The 17,452-nt window shown below is 43.9% G+C and overlaps 1 protein-coding gene across 2 annotated transcripts in view; it reads right to left on the bottom strand.

Annotated features, from left to right (window-relative positions):
• PLEKHH1 (pleckstrin homology, MyTH4 and FERM domain containing H1) overlaps window positions 1-13,283 on the bottom strand; it is a 79,026-nt gene extending 65,743 nt beyond the window's left edge. Inside the window, exons 1-2 of one of the 2 annotated variants that reach the window (XM_019519184.1) lie at window positions 13,083-13,283; window positions 4,361-4,538 (exon numbers count right to left, since the gene is read on the bottom strand). In XM_019519184.1, the coding sequence (XP_019374729.1) occupies window positions 4,361-4,486 (126 nt within the window). In that variant the 5' untranslated portion in view covers window positions 4,487-4,538; window positions 13,083-13,283. Of the gene's footprint in view, window positions 1-4,360; window positions 4,539-4,728; window positions 4,833-13,082 lie in introns of those variants that run through there. The other variant, XM_019519185.1, reaches the window with a different exon arrangement.
• Window positions 13,284-17,452: the final 4,169 nt, after the last annotated feature.

Here is a 17,452-nt window from a genome sequence, read left to right as displayed (position 1 = left end):
GCCTCCTTTTTAGCAAGGAGACATTCCCGGATGCTTTTGGTGAGCCATGGAGGCTTGTGTGCTCTCCTGCTCCCTTTGATCCTCGTTGGGATTACCTTCCTTTGGGCTTGGAGGATCGTCTCCTTAAGGAGCAACCACTCTTCTTGGACACCTGGCTCCCCTCCCCTCCGGGACCTCAGCGCTTCTCCAACTATCCTCCTTAGCTCGCTGAAGGTTGCCCTCCTAAAATCTAGGGCCGCTGCCTTACTGCATGCCTTTGCCACCTTGCACTGGATGGTGAATTCCAGCAGGTGATGATCGCTGTCGCCCAGGTGGTCGAGCACCCGCAGCCCCCTCACCAGGTCATCACCATTTTATTATCTCAGATCAAGTTTGGCTCACAGCAGGGCTTGAATGAGAGGTCCCCAAGGAACATCTATGATCTTTCAAGAAGCAGCAATTGCTTTTTTCTCTGAGGCTGCATTGAGCCAGTAGGCCTTCATTATAACCATTTGCTTTCTACTACTCTAAATGCTGACTTTTGAATGAGATAGGAAATTTAGGTCATGACCATTTGCAGTTGTTAAAGATTCTAGAAAGAACAGGGTGAGCTAGCTACATTTTAGGCAAGTTAATTAAATTCTGCTAACCTCCTTTCTCCTGCAGCTTAAAGTGCATTGCATTCTTCTTCTTCACTGCTCGTGCTGAAGTGCTGTGTAGCCCTGCTATGCAGGCTGAAACAGCTATGTTTCACATGCAAGGTTTACATCATCCATCTCTGGGATCAGCTGTCCTTCTCAGGACGTGTTGAGATTTAATACACTGGTGTGTATACAGATGTCTGAATTCCCTGATGAATTAACAGTGGTATTTTTGTAGGGTTTCTTACAAAACATTTCAAAATGCTTCATAATTCAATGAACAGTGGGCGCGTCTACATGAGATTGACTGTGCAGAAGCTGAATAATTCTGTGCAGTAGCGTGTCACAGGACTGATGGTGCTAATATGCTACTGCACAGTATTATTAGGCTTCTGTGCAATAGTGTCACTTAAAAGACGTTCACTGGTGGCGCTGTGCAGTAACCACTGCACAATAGCACCTCGTGTAGATCCATCCTGTGAAGCTGAGTCAGTGATTGAATGACTTGTTCCAGGTCAAATAGATCAATGGGAGAGCTCGAACTAGCAGACGTCTCTCCCTCCTTCATTCCTGTGCTCTGACCATCAGCCTATGCTGCTTCTTGCACATCCAAGAGAAGGGAAAATTCCCAGCAGTCAGGGTGCATCCAACCATGGCAGCAGAGAGGCCCAGGCACAGCACGGGGGAAATATACCCTGCCCATCTACTCCCACTAGAGGGTGGTGAGGATGCCCCGAGGAGGCTCCTGCAGCACCACTCACAAGACCTGGATTTCAGGCATGGGGCATCTCTGGGGCATCCTGACCACTTCATTTCCACAGTTGTCACACATGGAGCGGGAGTGGTGGCAGGGCTTTTCTCAGCCATGCAAGGTGGCACTAAGCACCGCAGCAGCGTGACTGAACGCACTGGCCCTGTGGTGCAGACAGACTCTCAGTAATGAGGACGCAAGCAAGGCAGCATGGCCACCCTTAATATGAGACTATACATGGCGTTTCCAAAGATTAATGTGGCATATATATATATATATAAAAAAGTAGAAAACCATTCGCTGACTTCTCCTAGGGCTGTAGAGGAACCTGTTTGCCAGACCTCCATACAGATCTCCACTCCTCCGTTCAGCTAGGCATTCAAAATAAAAATCAACGTTGGGGGAAAAAAAAAAGAATTTTTTGCTCAGCTTCATTTTCTTTCTTTCCTTTTTCTGAGAGGCCCACAGCTCACTTCTAACCAGGTCATCATGCTGCCACGGCAACGGTCTGCCATGTCACTCACCAACAGATTATTATCCCCCTTTCTTTCTCTCCGTGTGTGAGAAAGGCAGGGAGTAGAAATCAAATGCCTGTTACCAAAGAGACACAATCCCTGCTGATGCTCACACACTCCTAGGGCCCGGCATGGTGGTCTGAAAAGAATGCAGAGCTTTGTCATACAGATGTGGTATTTGATATCTTGGACATGCCTATCAAGAGCCCAATTCTGCAAACACCTACACATTAGTAACTATTCATGTGCTTTAGTGTTTCTGGGGTCAGGCTGTCAATATGTAACCTCACCAGCGCCTCTCCACTTCCCCGCCCTGAAACCATGAGAAAGAACTCGGGGTTAAATCATTCTGTTGTGCAAATTCCTTTGTTGTAAACAGCCCTGTAGATTATTCCATCTAAGAGGATTTTAGAAATCTAGAGTATTTAAAATTTGACCACGTGCAGAATTGCTAACTTAGGCATTCAAAAATCATTAGCCATGCCCCCAACATTTATGAGCTTATCTTACAAATCATGAGATTAATAAAAAACAAAAACCCAAAAACAAAAACAGATCCTTTTTGTTTTCTGGTTTCTAAGCCTCGAGGTTATGTTTCATTCATGTTTGTAAGCTTTTCTTCTGAAATATTAAAAGTAGAACACTTTTTTTTTTTAAGGTGAGGATTTCTTTATTTCAGTAGCTGGACTTCAAAAATATATATATATCAAGCATTATAAAATTTGTTATAAAACTCACTAGGATTGGCAACATGATGTATAATTTGATCATTTTCTCACCTAATTTAGGTTAAGCAATTCAATTAGACTAGTTGCCTTAATTTTTGGTTTCCAGGTAATTCCAGTTAATGGTGCTACGCTATTTGGGTTGAAAGTGCTGTCAGTGAATGTTTAAAAAGCTGTTTCTCTTGAAATAAAAATAGGGTAATAACTTATGCAATAGCTTTTTTTAATACAAAAAAGCAGTGTTTTGTTTAAATTTAACTTAAAATTTTTAAAGAAAAACTGCTCTTGGGACCAGGTCCTCCCAGGTTGAGATAGGACTCTGCTTGCCTCAGCATCCTTCCCCTCCTGACTGGGAGTATATTCAGGGTCTGTAACTTGCTAGCTCTTTGACCTTCCAGCAAACCATATCACAGAGCTCTACAGCTGGTTACAGAGTAACCTGATCATTCAACCAAACTGTGCCCTTATCTCAACAAAGGGCTTATGGTGGGTCCATGCTGTGGAGGGAAATTTAATAGACAGCTTCATTTATTTGGGGAAGACTTAAACTAAGAGTTTCCAAAGAAGGGAATAAAGCTGGCATATGGTCAGACATGGCATAAGAAAGAGGCTTAGATTTCCTAAGTATCAGTAAAGCAGGTCTGGTTGCTTTGAGCCAGGCCTACACTTGCGTCTCTAAATAATTTTTAGTCATGGTTAGTTGACTGAGCTTCTGAAAATTTTCATGAGGCAGGCAAGCCCTGGAAGAGCCTGCCTCAAAAAGATGCATGCTGAAAATTGCACCGTGTTTCAGGACTGTATAAAGACTGATCAGGATTTGCATGTGTTGTAGTAAGAGAACGTAAGTGCAGTTAGAGGGAAAATGTGGATGACAATCATTGCAGGGGGTTCAAATTGCTCTGATTTCCTAACAACCATACAAAGAGAGGTTTCCTAACATACAGTGGAGCCAAAGCAGGTATATGTCACAGTTATCATCAGGTAGGCATTAAAAGTGTTAGGATGCCAGTAGTAAATTACAAAATTACCTACCTGCCATTAGTTAACTGGCCAAAGGAAACCAATTCTACTTTACAAAGAATTATAACTGATTAGTGGAACAATCTTAAATTAGATTGGATTATTGTGAACCACATGTTGTAACCAGTGAGGTACTCACAAGGAAAGCATTCAATACAAGCAAGGGTTTAGTGAAAGGGGACCCAGCAAAGCTGAAAGGATGGTTCCTAAATTCTGAAGGTTTGCCCTGTCTATCGTGCTTTGTGGAAACCTGTTGAAAGACAGTTAATAGAGTTACAATAGCAGGAAATAATTTCACCTGAAGACCTCAGTGAGTGAGCTTTGATTTGCAGCTTCATGGAGAACATAAATAGAGCTGACACAGGCAGAAAATTTCAGTCTCATTCTCCTTACAGAGGACATTTTCCTCTTCAAAACATCAATGTATTAATTCAAATGGAAAGTAATCCCATTTACAAGATACAATAATTGGGAAACAGAATAAACAGGAAAAAAAGAAAAAAGAGCAAAACCAGCCCCACCCCTCCCCAAACCTACCTCTTCCTTCCTCCCAAACTTTGTTTTTCATTTTTGCAAATGAATTCAGTATGCACAAAAGGGAGAGACAGATACAAGTTGCTTCTGAAGCCATCACTTTAAGTTCACCGTAGTCCACCTAGATAGATGGTTCCTTGCTCATTGATTTCACCCCAGAGACAAATCAGAGGGGGCATGTAGCACTGGCCTCACCTTCTCAGCCAGCAGCTCTCGGATCTTACTAGCTTGCAGGCGGAATTTGAAGAGCTGGGTCTCCAATGCAAGGCACCGTTTCTGCCAGTCCATGCAGCTGCCATTCGTCTCCATAAGCTCTGCCATGGTGAAACCCTTTGTCCCCTTGAGCAGGTTTTCCAAGATGCTGTAGAGGACACTGAGAAGAAAATAAAGACCCAAATGTTAGATTTGGTCCAAGGCAGAATTCTTTAACCTGGTATCCACTCAAAAAAGTCTAAGCAAGATGCCTCCTCTCAGAGTTCCTAAATCCAGCCTGCTGTACGGGTAACAGAACGGTACCCATTTCTTCCATGTTTTTATGGTGTCTCCCATTCAAGCCATCCTACCTGTAATCTAGGAAGTCCAGCACAATTGTTAGGACTGGTTGCCAACAAGGGGCTCTATTATTGTCAGACAACTTAATGTCAAGTTTGTTAATATGTTAGCAAGAAACACCAGAATCGAACATACCACAACATTTAAACATATGGAAGTGAGGAGTTTATGGATGATAGATAAATATTCAAATGAACTTTGAGCTCTACATTCTCTGTGTAAATAATTTGCTAGTAAATCACATTGTACATTCATTGGACAACGGTAACTCCATCCCCACATCCCTGTTTAGCTTTAGACTCCCGACTACAGTAGAAACATTCTTCTGCCCAGCCATTCTGTATCCTGTACAGCCAATATGGCTAATCTCAACTGCTTGCTATGGTTAGTAGACAACAACATATTATATTTTATTTTTACCTACAGTCCAGAAAGTTTTCACCCACCCTTTATTCCACCATGAGTCAGAATTCCCAATCTACTCATCTTTTATTGACTGGAAATGTTAGTATGTCATGCCTATCCCCCATCTTATCATGAATCAGAAATTCCACTCTTCAGCTGCAACCCATATACACCCTTCATCCAAACCACTCTACACATACAGAAGCAGACCACTATAGCATATATGCTGGCTGGAACTGGTGCCGGAGGACAGCCACACTCTTCCAGTAGGACTTCTGGGAGGAATTGTTCTTCAGGAGATAGCTTTAGTTCAGGCCCATATCTAAGAACCTACTGCTACTGGGCAAAGTTCTTTCAACAAATTTGAATAAATACATTAAATCCAAAGAAATAAAAAGTTAAATAAGCAAGCTGTCTGATTTCTATCATGTTAGGAGCTTCCAAGTCCTAGCAATAGACAGGCCCAGCATTTCTTGGCATCACTTTAAACCCTTAGAACAACCCTCTCAAAGCTCTGTGGAGTCTACGCAGTAGAGGAAATCTCTTCCAGTGCAGCAGCACAGACCACCAGGCCATATTTAAACCCTAACCCTGTGCAGCAGGGTTCTCCAGGAAGCTTGCTGATGTGTACCTAAGCATGAAAACCTGCTGCTATGTGAGGGAAGCAGAGACAGGGGGGAAATAGATTTGTCCCTTGGCTAATATTTAAAATTCACATAGTCAGAAAGTTCCTTTCATCAAGAGTACATAAGCTAATTGAAATGGGCAGCACACAGTGGGTAAGTGTCCTCCTACATGGTCCATCAGCTTTTGTAAGGAGGTATTCACATGTTGCAGAGAATAGGGGAGAGAATGCCTCATTCATTTGGCTTCTGGAAGAACTGGCACAATTACCTGGACTGGAGTATGTTTTCATACTATCATGTCCCCATTTTCTCTCCCCAGGATCATATGCTTAATGCAGAGTCTGAGAAATTAGGGATGAGTAAGATCTGTTGGAAGACCTGGGCAAAAAACACTCTACAAAAGTAGTGCTCAACATTATGGCCCCGCAGGCTGGATGAGTGGGGTGGGGCCAGTCGCGGGCCAGATCCCCTGTGTGGGGTCAGTCTGCACGCTTGATCAGGGTTGGCGTGTCAGTCGATCCATGAGTGGCACCAGGCATGCTGGTTTGGCTTTTACATTGAAGCCAATTGGATGTGTCAGCCTGACATCACATGCAGCTCAACCACTTGTTGGATCCAGCCACATGCTGACCTCACACTACAATCTCCCTATGCCGGCGTGATCTAGAGTGCAGGGCCACATCATCCAGCTCTCTGGGGTCCCCACAAGTCTGGAAATTTGCCAGCAGGGGAGCTGCAGTTAATGCTGTCATCACTCCCTTACAGCCAGACCTGGTAGGATACAAAGAGCCTAGACACACAACACATTAGCAAAAAAGAAGCAGATGAACAACATATTACCTACCTACTAGAATCTAGTATAACTTTACTTGGAGAAAAATCAGGAGTAAAACTACATTAGCATAAGTTACGTTAATATAGGTATTGTGTGTCTGCTTAGGTAGCCATTTGCTCAGTGAAAACAAGCTATTAGTGGTCCCCTGTCACCAAATACCATATTTACTCTATTCTAAAATTAGGTCCCTCCCTATGTAACATGAAGAAAAAAGCTCCTCATCTTAGAATTGAGTACAAAAGTGTTGGGGAGGAGAGAGGGGGAAGAGGTGGCTGCTGTGGCCCAGACTCCAGCCCCTACCTGGGGTTGGGGCCACAGCTGCAGCAGCTGCCCGCTCCCTGCTCCATCTCCCTCCACCACCATAACACAACCTCTGCTCCCCCTGCCTGCCCCTCTCCCTCCCCTCCCCTGGCCCTCGTTCCATCCTGGCAGGCTCCGTCCATGCTGTCTGGGGCACTGAGCATGGCCCCAGCCTGGCCCTGCAGCTAGCACAGCTGCTATGGGGCCCAGCTGGGGGCTGTGTTCAGTGCCCCAGGCTAGGATGAGGACAGAGCCTGCCAGCACAGAGCAAAGATAAGATGGAGGAGCAGAGGCTGAGGAGAAGTGGGAGACCAGGGGTAGGTGGGGAGCAGAGGCTGAAGGAGGAGGGGGAAAGTAGGAAGACAGAGGGCAAATGGGATCCCAAGGCTTCAGGCAAGGGCAGGCAGGGGGCAAGCTGCTTGACTCCTCACACCTCCTACAGCCCACTGCCTGCCCTCCTGCAGCAGTGGAGGGAATGAATTAAAGATACCTTGCAATAATTAGATTCTAGACATAACAATTATAATATTTATAATTTTTCCATGTATAGAATCTAATTATTAGGGGGGTTGTCTTAGATTCAGAGTTATCTTAGATTTGAGTAAGTTTGGTAGTGAAGTATTATAATAGTACTGAGTACAGCAACTACACTAGGGGAGGGCTGGTTGCCTGCCTACTCTGAACTCTTTTAGAAATTACATCAGTGCACAAAACTGATGTAAACTACACTGGCATAAACATGTCACACTTGCAGTGTGTGCCAAATTGGCATTGGTGCCACCCATGTAGAACCTGCCCCATACATTCTGTAGACTGATGCTGTTCATATCGCACAGAGGTGTGAATGTGGCACCTTTCAATCAGAATGAAGTGTTTCCCTGTGTATGTGTATGGGAGCCCATGCGGATACACACAAAGCAGTGGTGGTTTGGATGATTACCATGGAATAGTCTAGGGCAGTGGTCTCCAAAGTGGGATGCACACACCCCAGGGGATGCGCAAGACGATCCATTGGGGTGCGGGAAGAAAATATTAGAACTTCTATTTCTGTTTATATAAATATACATATATTGGGGGTACGTGCTCAAAATTTTTTACTGATAGGGGTGCGCGATCAAAAAAGTTTGGAGACCACTGCCCTAGGGTGATGCCAGCAGGGGTGAGTTATAGAACAATCCTGCTACAATCCCCAGCAGGCTTTCACTTTAATTTTCATTGGAGTTTAAACATTTGAAAGTTTGGCCCCCAGTTTCCCCAGGTAGCAGATTTCAGGAGCACATTTCAGGGAGCACCTGGTGCTTTATTTTAGGACTGCAACTATGAAGCAATTACACAGACAATCCTGCTATTGTAATTACACAGAGATTCGTCTGTCTAGTTTGGGAACAAAGTAGAACTGAAAGACAAAACACACCATCCTATCTGAGGACTTGTTCACATCTTGAAAGATAATAGACTTGTATAAAGGTTATAACTGTGGTTCCCAAGCCCACATCTGACCTGTTTTCCCCCACCCCCCAATTTGTAACAGTTTGCAAAGTTCAGATAATCATTAACATTCATTTTCAGATTAGAGATATAAAGGGACTTCCATATCAAGTACATTGTAATCTGGTACCCACAGGCAACTTTACAATAGCCAGCCAGAGCGGGCAGTCTGGCATCCAGCAGTAACCCTAGAATAGCAGACTTATGGACGGCAAAACTGTTCCATCCCTTCCCTTCCTCCGTTGCTGAAATCAGCAGTGAGGGGAATGGAGGGGAAGGGTAAACAGCAGCACTGTCCACTTCCTGGGCTCCTGAGCCAACAAAAGTAAGAGCTCTAGCCAGACCTCATCCTGGCCAGCTGGTGAGCTCAGTGCTCATATGGAGCTCTGGCAGGAGCCTGCACTGACCAGGCAGTGAGCTCAGAGCTCACTGCACACGTAGCAAACAGCCAAGGGGGGCGGGGGGAGGAAGCTTCCTTGCCTCATTCCTGATCCACTACTGCTTGCCCATGTTTTCAGTGATCTATGAATTACAGTTGCATTTCAGAATACACATTCAGGTATTGTAAGGGAATGGCAGGACTCAGGCCCTGTAATGGAAAATTCCCTGTGACAGACTCATACCTATTGACAGAACAACAGTCTATAGGCACCAGATCTAAAATTGCACAGAAATACAGAACCTGACCTTGACACCTATTCTACACACGAGACACATAGGTCTAATCTTTGTCCCACAACATACAGTTACAAAATGTTTGACATAGGTCCCACACTACTGCAGTGTATTCAGCAGGTACTGGAGACATAGATAGCATTTACTCTTAAGCCAGTGAAAATGCAAAAGTCACAAACTGTCCCACGACACTGTTTAACCTAGATGCCTCATCAATAAAATTATGGCTAACTCTGTTTTGATGCTGTTGTTTGGGCAGAGAGCGCAAGTAAAATTATTCTCTCACCATATACTGGTGCTAAACAGATTCTAGTCTCAAATAATTATTCATACATTCAGGCCAAAAGGACTGTGATTATCTAATCTTCTGCACATCTTGAGCTACAGAATTTCACTTAGTACGTTTTGTCTGTAGCTCACGGCCTCTACTGATAATGTTCTTTAGAAATACACCAGTTTTGATTTAAGAGTAGCAGACTGGAAGGACCCTCTAAGGTCAACAAATCCAATACCCTGTCACATGCAACTGTGTTGTTTAACTTCTTTCATAAGCTGATCAAGCTCCATTTCAAAACTAGTCAGGTTTTTGGCTTCCATTTCTTTGCGACTTGGAGGCTGCTTTAGAAACTCACTGCTTGAATTGAGAAACCGCCTTCTAATTTCTAGCCTGCTCATGGCCAGTTTATACTTGTTCTTGTGCCAATATTGTCCTTTTGCCTAAATAGCTATTCTTCTCCCTGTTGTTTTATTTTCAGTTATATTTATAGACAGCAATCACTACCCCTGGTAGCCTTCATTTTGCAAAGTTAAATAAACTAAGTTGTTTTAGTCTCCTCTTATAAAACAGACTCTTCATTCTCCTTGTTGTTCTTCACTGCACTTGTTTCATTTTGAATTCATCTTTATTGGATATGCATGATGATAAATGTACACAGTGTTTCAGATAAAGTGTGAATAAAGCCTTGTAAAATGACATGACTACTTCCCTATCTGTCCTAGAAATACCTCACTTGATACATTTAAGGCTCTCATTTGCCTTCCTCACAGCCACCTCACATTGCTAGCTCATAGTCAGTCCGTGATCGACAAGTACACCCAGCTCTTCCTCTTCAGTTATTTGCAACTGATTTTCCTAGATTGTAGCACAAGTTATTGTAATTAATCCCTTAGTATATGACTGCACACTGTACAATTACAGGCAGAAGGTGGGGCAGGGTAGCACCTCAGAGACTACCTGGTTCAGAGAAGCATGAGCTTTTAAAAGCAGCAACCTACTTTGTCATCTGAAATCGTCTGAGAAAGTAGGTTGTTGCTTACAAAAGCTCATTCCTCTCTACAGTGCCACTTTACCGTACCTTCTGCCTGACTTCATACTAACACAGTTAGCCACTTTTCTACACAGTTAGATTTCATCCACTGAATAACCATTTAAAGTTATCCAGCTCTTCCTGCAAAATCTCCCAGTCTTCCTCTCTATTGATAATGCCTCCATACTTTGTATCACCAGCAAGTCTCAGTAGCACACTCAGGGGCTTTGTGCCAAGGTCATTAATTAAAATATTAAATAAGATTGGTCCCAAGACTGATCTTTGAGGAGGTAACCTCCCTCCTACCCAGCAGTTCCCTTCATCATCTCTCCTTCAGCCAGTTTCTTAACCACCTTACAATTTTACTCCTTATCTCCATCTTTCCAAATTGAACCCTGTGTCACCATGTCAGATACTTTACTAAGTCTATATAGATTAGATCAACTGCATTTCCTTTGTCTAGAAAACCAGTTATCTTATCAAAGAAAGATATAAGGTTAGTCTGTCATGCTCTTCTTTAGCAGGCCTATTTTGCATTTTTCTGTTTTTCCAGTCCATTCACATTTTTAACTATTCTTTCCTTCAAAATTTGTTCTGAAGCCTTGTCTACTATTGAGGTCAGACTAATGGATCTGTAATTTCTCAGATAACTTTTTTCCCCTTCTTAAATATTGGTACCACATTTACTATGCTCTGGTCACATGGTACCACTTCTAACTTGACAAACGTATAAAAATTCCTTGCAGCTAGACTTGTAGACTTGCAATTTTATGAACCAGTTTTTTGAGAATTCTGGGACTGACATTATCCACTTCTGTCGTCCTCTCTCCGCGCCCCCCATACTTCTTACCCTGACTTGAGCACATTTTGCATTTTGCTTTTGCCTTGGATTGAGTCATTCTCACCTAAAATGAGAAAGAATCCCTATAAGACAATTCTTTGGTGGAACTATTCATTTTTCTAACTTGATTTTTTTTCTACCAACCATGAAGTATTTGGAAGCAGGTATTTTCCTGTGGCTCATTTTGGGTTTAGAAATTTGGAAAGAACAATTAACCCTAGTCCTTGTATGAGGGAAAAGAAATAATAGAGAAATTCATTAAAAGTACAACTTTAACAGTAGTCTCAATACAACTTAAATAGGAAGCAACTTCTTTACCCAGCAGAACTAAGAAGTTCCACTTGAAGTCCATGGGAGCTGCTAGATGCTTCTTCAGGTGTTGAACAGGCATTTAGGAAGTCAGATTTAGACATCTAGGTTTGAAAATCTTAGTGGCATCTATAAAGTTTGATTAACAGCAAACATATGCCTGACCCCAAACCTCAGGGTCAAAATATAGGCAATTCAGGTCCAGTTCCAACTTAGAGAAAATTAAGATCTAGATGACAACTTTGTGGCTAATTCCTGTCTTTACAGTGAAACTAGCCAATGTCCCATATCCAGCCATCCCTGGGCTGTTTGAAAATTTAACTGGGATCCAAAGAGCTTGCACATGTCTCCATTAAAGCCTTTTGATAATGCTAAAACAAGTGATTGAACAAGATGATTGTAAGTGCTGTAAGGTACAGATACTCATACATGCAAAGGATTAAGAGAAACTGATCTAATTTACTGTGACTTTTGATTATTAAAAGCAAAAAATAAGAAAAGTGAGACAATAGTTACACATCACTGCTACAGTATCTGATTAAACAGTCAAGTGTTGCTGATGTTAGAATGAGCCAAAAGCACATAGGTACAGTTCCAGGAACTATCGGAACAGCGCCCCAGACTCCCCTCTATACAAGTCCTGTGCAATTCAACTGTTTCTAACTCACGGTCACAGAATTAATAGCTGAGAGGAGGGAAGTTTCTTTCTCGTTCACCTGCTGCTTCTTCAGTCTCTCATTCTCTACCAGAGGAAATAAGAATTGAGCACTAAAAGTCCATACTCACTATACTCTTGTTCCCAATCACCCTATTTTCCCCTTCACAAAATAATTCTGTCCCACAGTTTTTATTTTGTTGGATGTGCTGGAATCATCCAGCTACACACAGATTTATTGGGCTTTTGCCCATATGATTTCCATCTTGAACTCAAGGTGGAGATGCCCTGGGCAGAGAAAAAAGCTACAGGAAAGATGCTGGTCCATGATCCAAAGGACAGGTTGGGCATTAATTGGGAAAAGGCCAAGGGAAAACCATTGCCCTCTTTCCCGGCATGCCTTCTGGATTAACAAGAAAGATGCTGAAAAGGGAAGAAGAGCAATCACAAGTTGGTTGCTTAACTTCTAAGGACTTTCCCCACTCCTGCATACTTCACAGGGAGACAGGAGTCCTCACCACATCTCTTGAACTGTATACTTCTCCCTGCTCTCCAGATATCTGAATAGACCAAATCCTCAGCTATGAAGGTGACCCTTATTACCTTACCTAGCAAACTCCTCTTAACAAAGATCACACAGTCCTCACCTGCACAGCTCTCGGCTTTTCCCATTGCTTTAAAAAAAGGTGAGAACAATAACTAAACCAACTAAGTCTGGGAAGCCACCACCCCTATTTGATGTAGTAAATGAGCTCTGCCTGGTGGCTTGCTTTGCAAGCTGGTATCTGGGCTGCAAGTGAAAGCACCCTCCAATCCCTTCTCTCCCATCCCCACTGTCTTCACCAGACTGCCCCTGAGCCAGAGCCGAGGAGCTCTGAGTCCAAGAAATGACTGAAGGAGTGTTAAAAGGTTTCTGCAGCTGACCTTGTATTGTTCTTGGGGGACCGTGCTCATGAGCAGAGTGGTGCCATTCTCCTGGTGCTCTTCTCCAGCAGGCGATTCAGGGGAGTTACCCTGGGAAAGCTCACAAAGACATGCACAGCTTGTTTCTGTCCCATTCAGCACTTTCCCATTCTCTCTCTCTCTCTCTCTCTCTCTCTGTGTTTTCCTTAAAGCGGGAGAGCTTGGCTCAAATGTCAGAGCCAGCCTTCCAAAGAAGCACAGGAACTGACATCATCAGCTCCATGCTTTTAACCCTTTATCTATCACTGCGGTGAGGCAGATGTGGTAGAAAGATGCTCGGATTGAATGGCTGAGATGGCAGCGGTTACACCTGCATCTGGATTGCATCCAACTCCTCTTCCCCCTGGCTTCCATGAACGGTTGGCTGCTGTATAGGAAATGATATTGAATATATAGAATATATATAAGGGAAACAGACTAAGTGCTGGAAGTGAATCCCACTAATTAGGATTTATTTAATCAAGTTGTAGATATTTTGTCCACTGACTGCTTGGACAAGGTCTCTTCATTCATCTCCAATTCCATGCAGTTTCATCTGTGTCAAATGCCCTGATTTTAGGCACATCTGTTACAGCCTGGGAAGTCACCCAGAGGTCTGAGCTTCATAGCAAGTGCTGGAGGAAGACAGATTCTCACTCCCTGCATCTGTGTAACTGAGATGTCAATGCCACGTTGATGACAACCTCATAAAGTCCCTGACTGCACAGAGAATCTCCTCTGAATTCATCAGCACAAAGTTGCTTACCCCAAAAAGCATCAGTTCCCAAACTAGCCCCAGAATTGGGAGTACATTATAGCACCCACTGATCCAATCCCTCTGACTTCATGATGAGCTCTGCACTGGACCCCAGACTATTGCTACTGCACTGGGATCCTCCAAACCTCCATGCAGCACTGCAGGTTGCTGCACCCACAGGTGCCAGTGTGGTGGGTAGTTGCACCACACTGGGGTTCATTGGCAGAATTGTAGCAAGATTTTAGGCAGCATTTGGATAGAAGTGGCTAGATTCAGGGAAAGAGAACAAGGCAAGGTGGTTTCTGGCTCATAGTTTCATATCTGGTTAACAAGACAGTAGAGGAAACTACTCTTGCCCATGTAGTCAGGCCATCAATAAAGCCCAATGGCACAAACAGATATAAAGTTGGGAGCTCATGACTTCCAGATTTTTAGGGGTGTCTGTGTTAGCATGGTAGATGTTTTACCTGGGGAGATGGATTTTAGCTGCCACTCCTACATGCATGCTGCATATAACTAAACACATACTTGTTAAATACTAAGGGAAACTGCAGTATTTAAGCAAAACTAGAAGTCTAACTGTCAAGGGAAGGAAGAGCCAGTGGCTTATTCTGTGTGTACATGCATGTGTATTAGGAACTCACTTGCCCCCCCCCACATGTCCAGGCAAAGGTGCAATTGGACCTAATTCATGATCCTCACAACTGTGCCTCCTGCCATACCACATGTGCATGGCAAGAGACGCGATTATGGGATCGTGCATTAGATCCAATCACACCTTACTGTTGGTGTAAGGGGAGCCCCTGCATCAGCAAGAGGCAGGCTCCTATGGCTGGGGGCCCCCTTTACTGAGGGAGCTCCCAGCCACAGGGGCCACATGCAGCCATACCTAGAGTCCTGCACCTGACGGGACTCTCAGTCTCAGCTGCACCACAGGCAGCCAGGGCCAAGAATCTTGCACCTGATGGGGCTCTCGGTTCCAACTGTACATGTGGACCCTGGGGGTTTTACACCACGGGGATCCCCCAGGGCATGGCAGTTTCATGCTGGGTGCAGTGCACCTGTGCAGCTGGGAGCCCTGTCAATTAATGGGGATCCCAGCTGCGGGGAAACCCTGTTACACCTGCAAATTAAAGCTCAATAGCAACCAGTGATACAGTTAAAACATGTTTTTTAGATCTAATTTTATAGCTGGTTGGATCGTTTTATAGTGTGATAACTACTTTGCACGGGTAGAGGGTCTTAAGGTAATTGGGCAATTAACCAGTTAACTGTGCAATACTTGCAACATGTAGAGGGAGCTTCTGTGTTGTATGCTGTTGCCCTATGCTGCAGGGATTATATGGTCCTGCTTCCTTAGGTGCTGATAGTGGCTGAGTTTGCAGAGCGCTTCCTTTAGCTCTTAGGATGATCTGATGTTTATGGGAGAGAGATGGGCCTAAACCAAACCAAAACTAAACAGCCTCTGGCTTTGTGGTTAAGGCCCATCTCTGCTAGCAAGAAAAGGCTGTGAATGCAACACTCTTGCAGCTGCCCATTCCATCAGTAAGTAGTTATACCTGCGCAATAATTTTCCCACATCTATCTCTTCAGTAGACATGCCCAGGCTTCAGCCAACCATGGTTTTCACATCAGGGAGTACACTATTTTGGGGGTCTCCAAGCAGGTGTGGTTTGGTACAAAGCAGGTATGGTTTGCTGGGTGGGCTACAAAGAGTTAATAGTTACGTGGGATTGTAATGACAGTTCCTGAAGAGCTCTGAAACCTATGCTTACACTGTTGGTGAGATCATCCGCCCACAACAAGAGGCAAAATACTAGGATGGCATGAAATGAAAAGGGGTTAGACAATGGAAACTGATCTGGGGAAGAACGGAGATGAAGAAAGGAGTCAAATTAAATCTGATTACTCTAAACAACATCAGACATTAAAAATACTTCAGCAGCACCCAGTTGGCTCAATGGTTGCAGAGCCCTACTAAAAGGTTGAGCCTGCAAGGAAGCTGGTATTAAAATGCAACTAAAAATATTAGGGCAAGATCTTAAAATTTAAGTGACTGAACTTGGACTCCTAAATCCATAGTTTGGGATTTTAAGAGATGCTAAGCACCCTTTTGCTCCCATGTGGCTCCTTTAGCATTAGCTTTCCCACCTGTCCTGGATATCGTGGGACACTTTTTGTGGCACCTAGAGTATGACAAAGGGAATGACATTTATATGCTCGGGTTTTGTGCTGCCTTAACATTTTTTAAGGCAGCACAAGGGTGACGTCTGCAGCCTGAGTGTTTTGGCTGGCTGAATCAGGCTGCATGTTCCTCTGTACCTGAAAGGCAGACAGTGCACTAGACAAGAAAGGGGGTGGGGAGGGGGAAGGAGCTGTGCTGAGAGCAGGGCAGGACTGGGTTCGAAACCAGGCAGAGATAGGCAGAACACTGGAACGATTCTGTCAGATGGCAATGGTAGAGGTGGGCAACAAGCTGCTTCCAAATAGCCAGAAATCTGAGCAGTGGAGATCAAGAGTATGGGCCAAGATGGATCTGGTAATAAAGACATCATGACTTTCCAGCCAAAAAGATTTTCCCAGTGATTTCCAGATCTGCTGTCAACAGAACCCGGAAGAAGGGGACCCCAGTTGCTTGCCAGTTGTTTTCATGTTAATCATTATTCCTGGTAGTTAAGAAATTATAGTAAATAAGCAGTACCCTTGTGCCTTTAGGCAGCCTCAAGGGCCTTCTGCAAGGCAGAATGGATTGTCTGTTTTGCTGCAGAGCATTTTTGAGGTGACCCCAAACCAGGCTCACAAATCAAGGATTATCTAGGAGGATAGAAAGGATCTATTTCCTGAGGGTTCCCCATCCTCTTTCTCACTTTTAGTCAAAGCATGCAGCAACCAGTGTACTTTAATCCAAATGTTCATATACATAGGCTTCAGAGAATCGAGAGCCTACTGTAATTTTACTCTCTCTTTAAAGTTCCAAATTCTCCCTTATTTGTACCAGTGAAGCCAATAGGATTATGCCAGTGCAAATGAAATGAGAAATTGGCCCATTTTTTTCCTAGGCAATGAAGCTTGACAGCTAGGACATTCCTCAGGCACTGAACTTTATACGAAGCAACTCCCCTATGCACTGCCTGCACACACCTAGCTTTGGTACCTTTAACCCCCGGGTGCCTGAACCTCCAGAACTCATCCCACAGATTCCAGGTGAGGTAGGAAATAATAATGAAAAGGAAGAAGAAGAAGAATGACAATGACTTTTTTCAGCATAGAGAAGAGTTCAAAATGCACAATGGTTTACAATTCACAAGTGGCTTGCTTTAGCAGTTCTTTTTGAGACATAGTTTCATAGTTTCATAGTTTCATAGATTTAGGGTCGGAAGGGACCTAGTAGATCTTCTAGCCCGACCCCCCGCCAGGGCGAGAGAACAACAAAACCCCAAAACAAGAAACGGGACTCAAATGAGTCCAGCCAGGTAGGCATCCAGCCTCTTCTTAAAGACCCCCAGGGTAGGGGCCAGCACCACTTCCCTTGGAAGTTGGTTCCAGCTCCTAGCCGCCCTAACTGTGAAGTAGTTCTTGCAGATGTCCAATCTAT

This window comes from Gavialis gangeticus, unplaced genomic scaffold, assembly GCF_001723915.1.
Source record: "Gavialis gangeticus isolate Ggan-Ray unplaced genomic scaffold, GavGan_comp1, whole genome shotgun sequence".
NCBI lineage: Eukaryota > Metazoa > Chordata > Crocodylia > Gavialidae > Gavialis > Gavialis gangeticus.
This window is presented reverse-complemented; position numbering and strand designations above follow the sequence as displayed.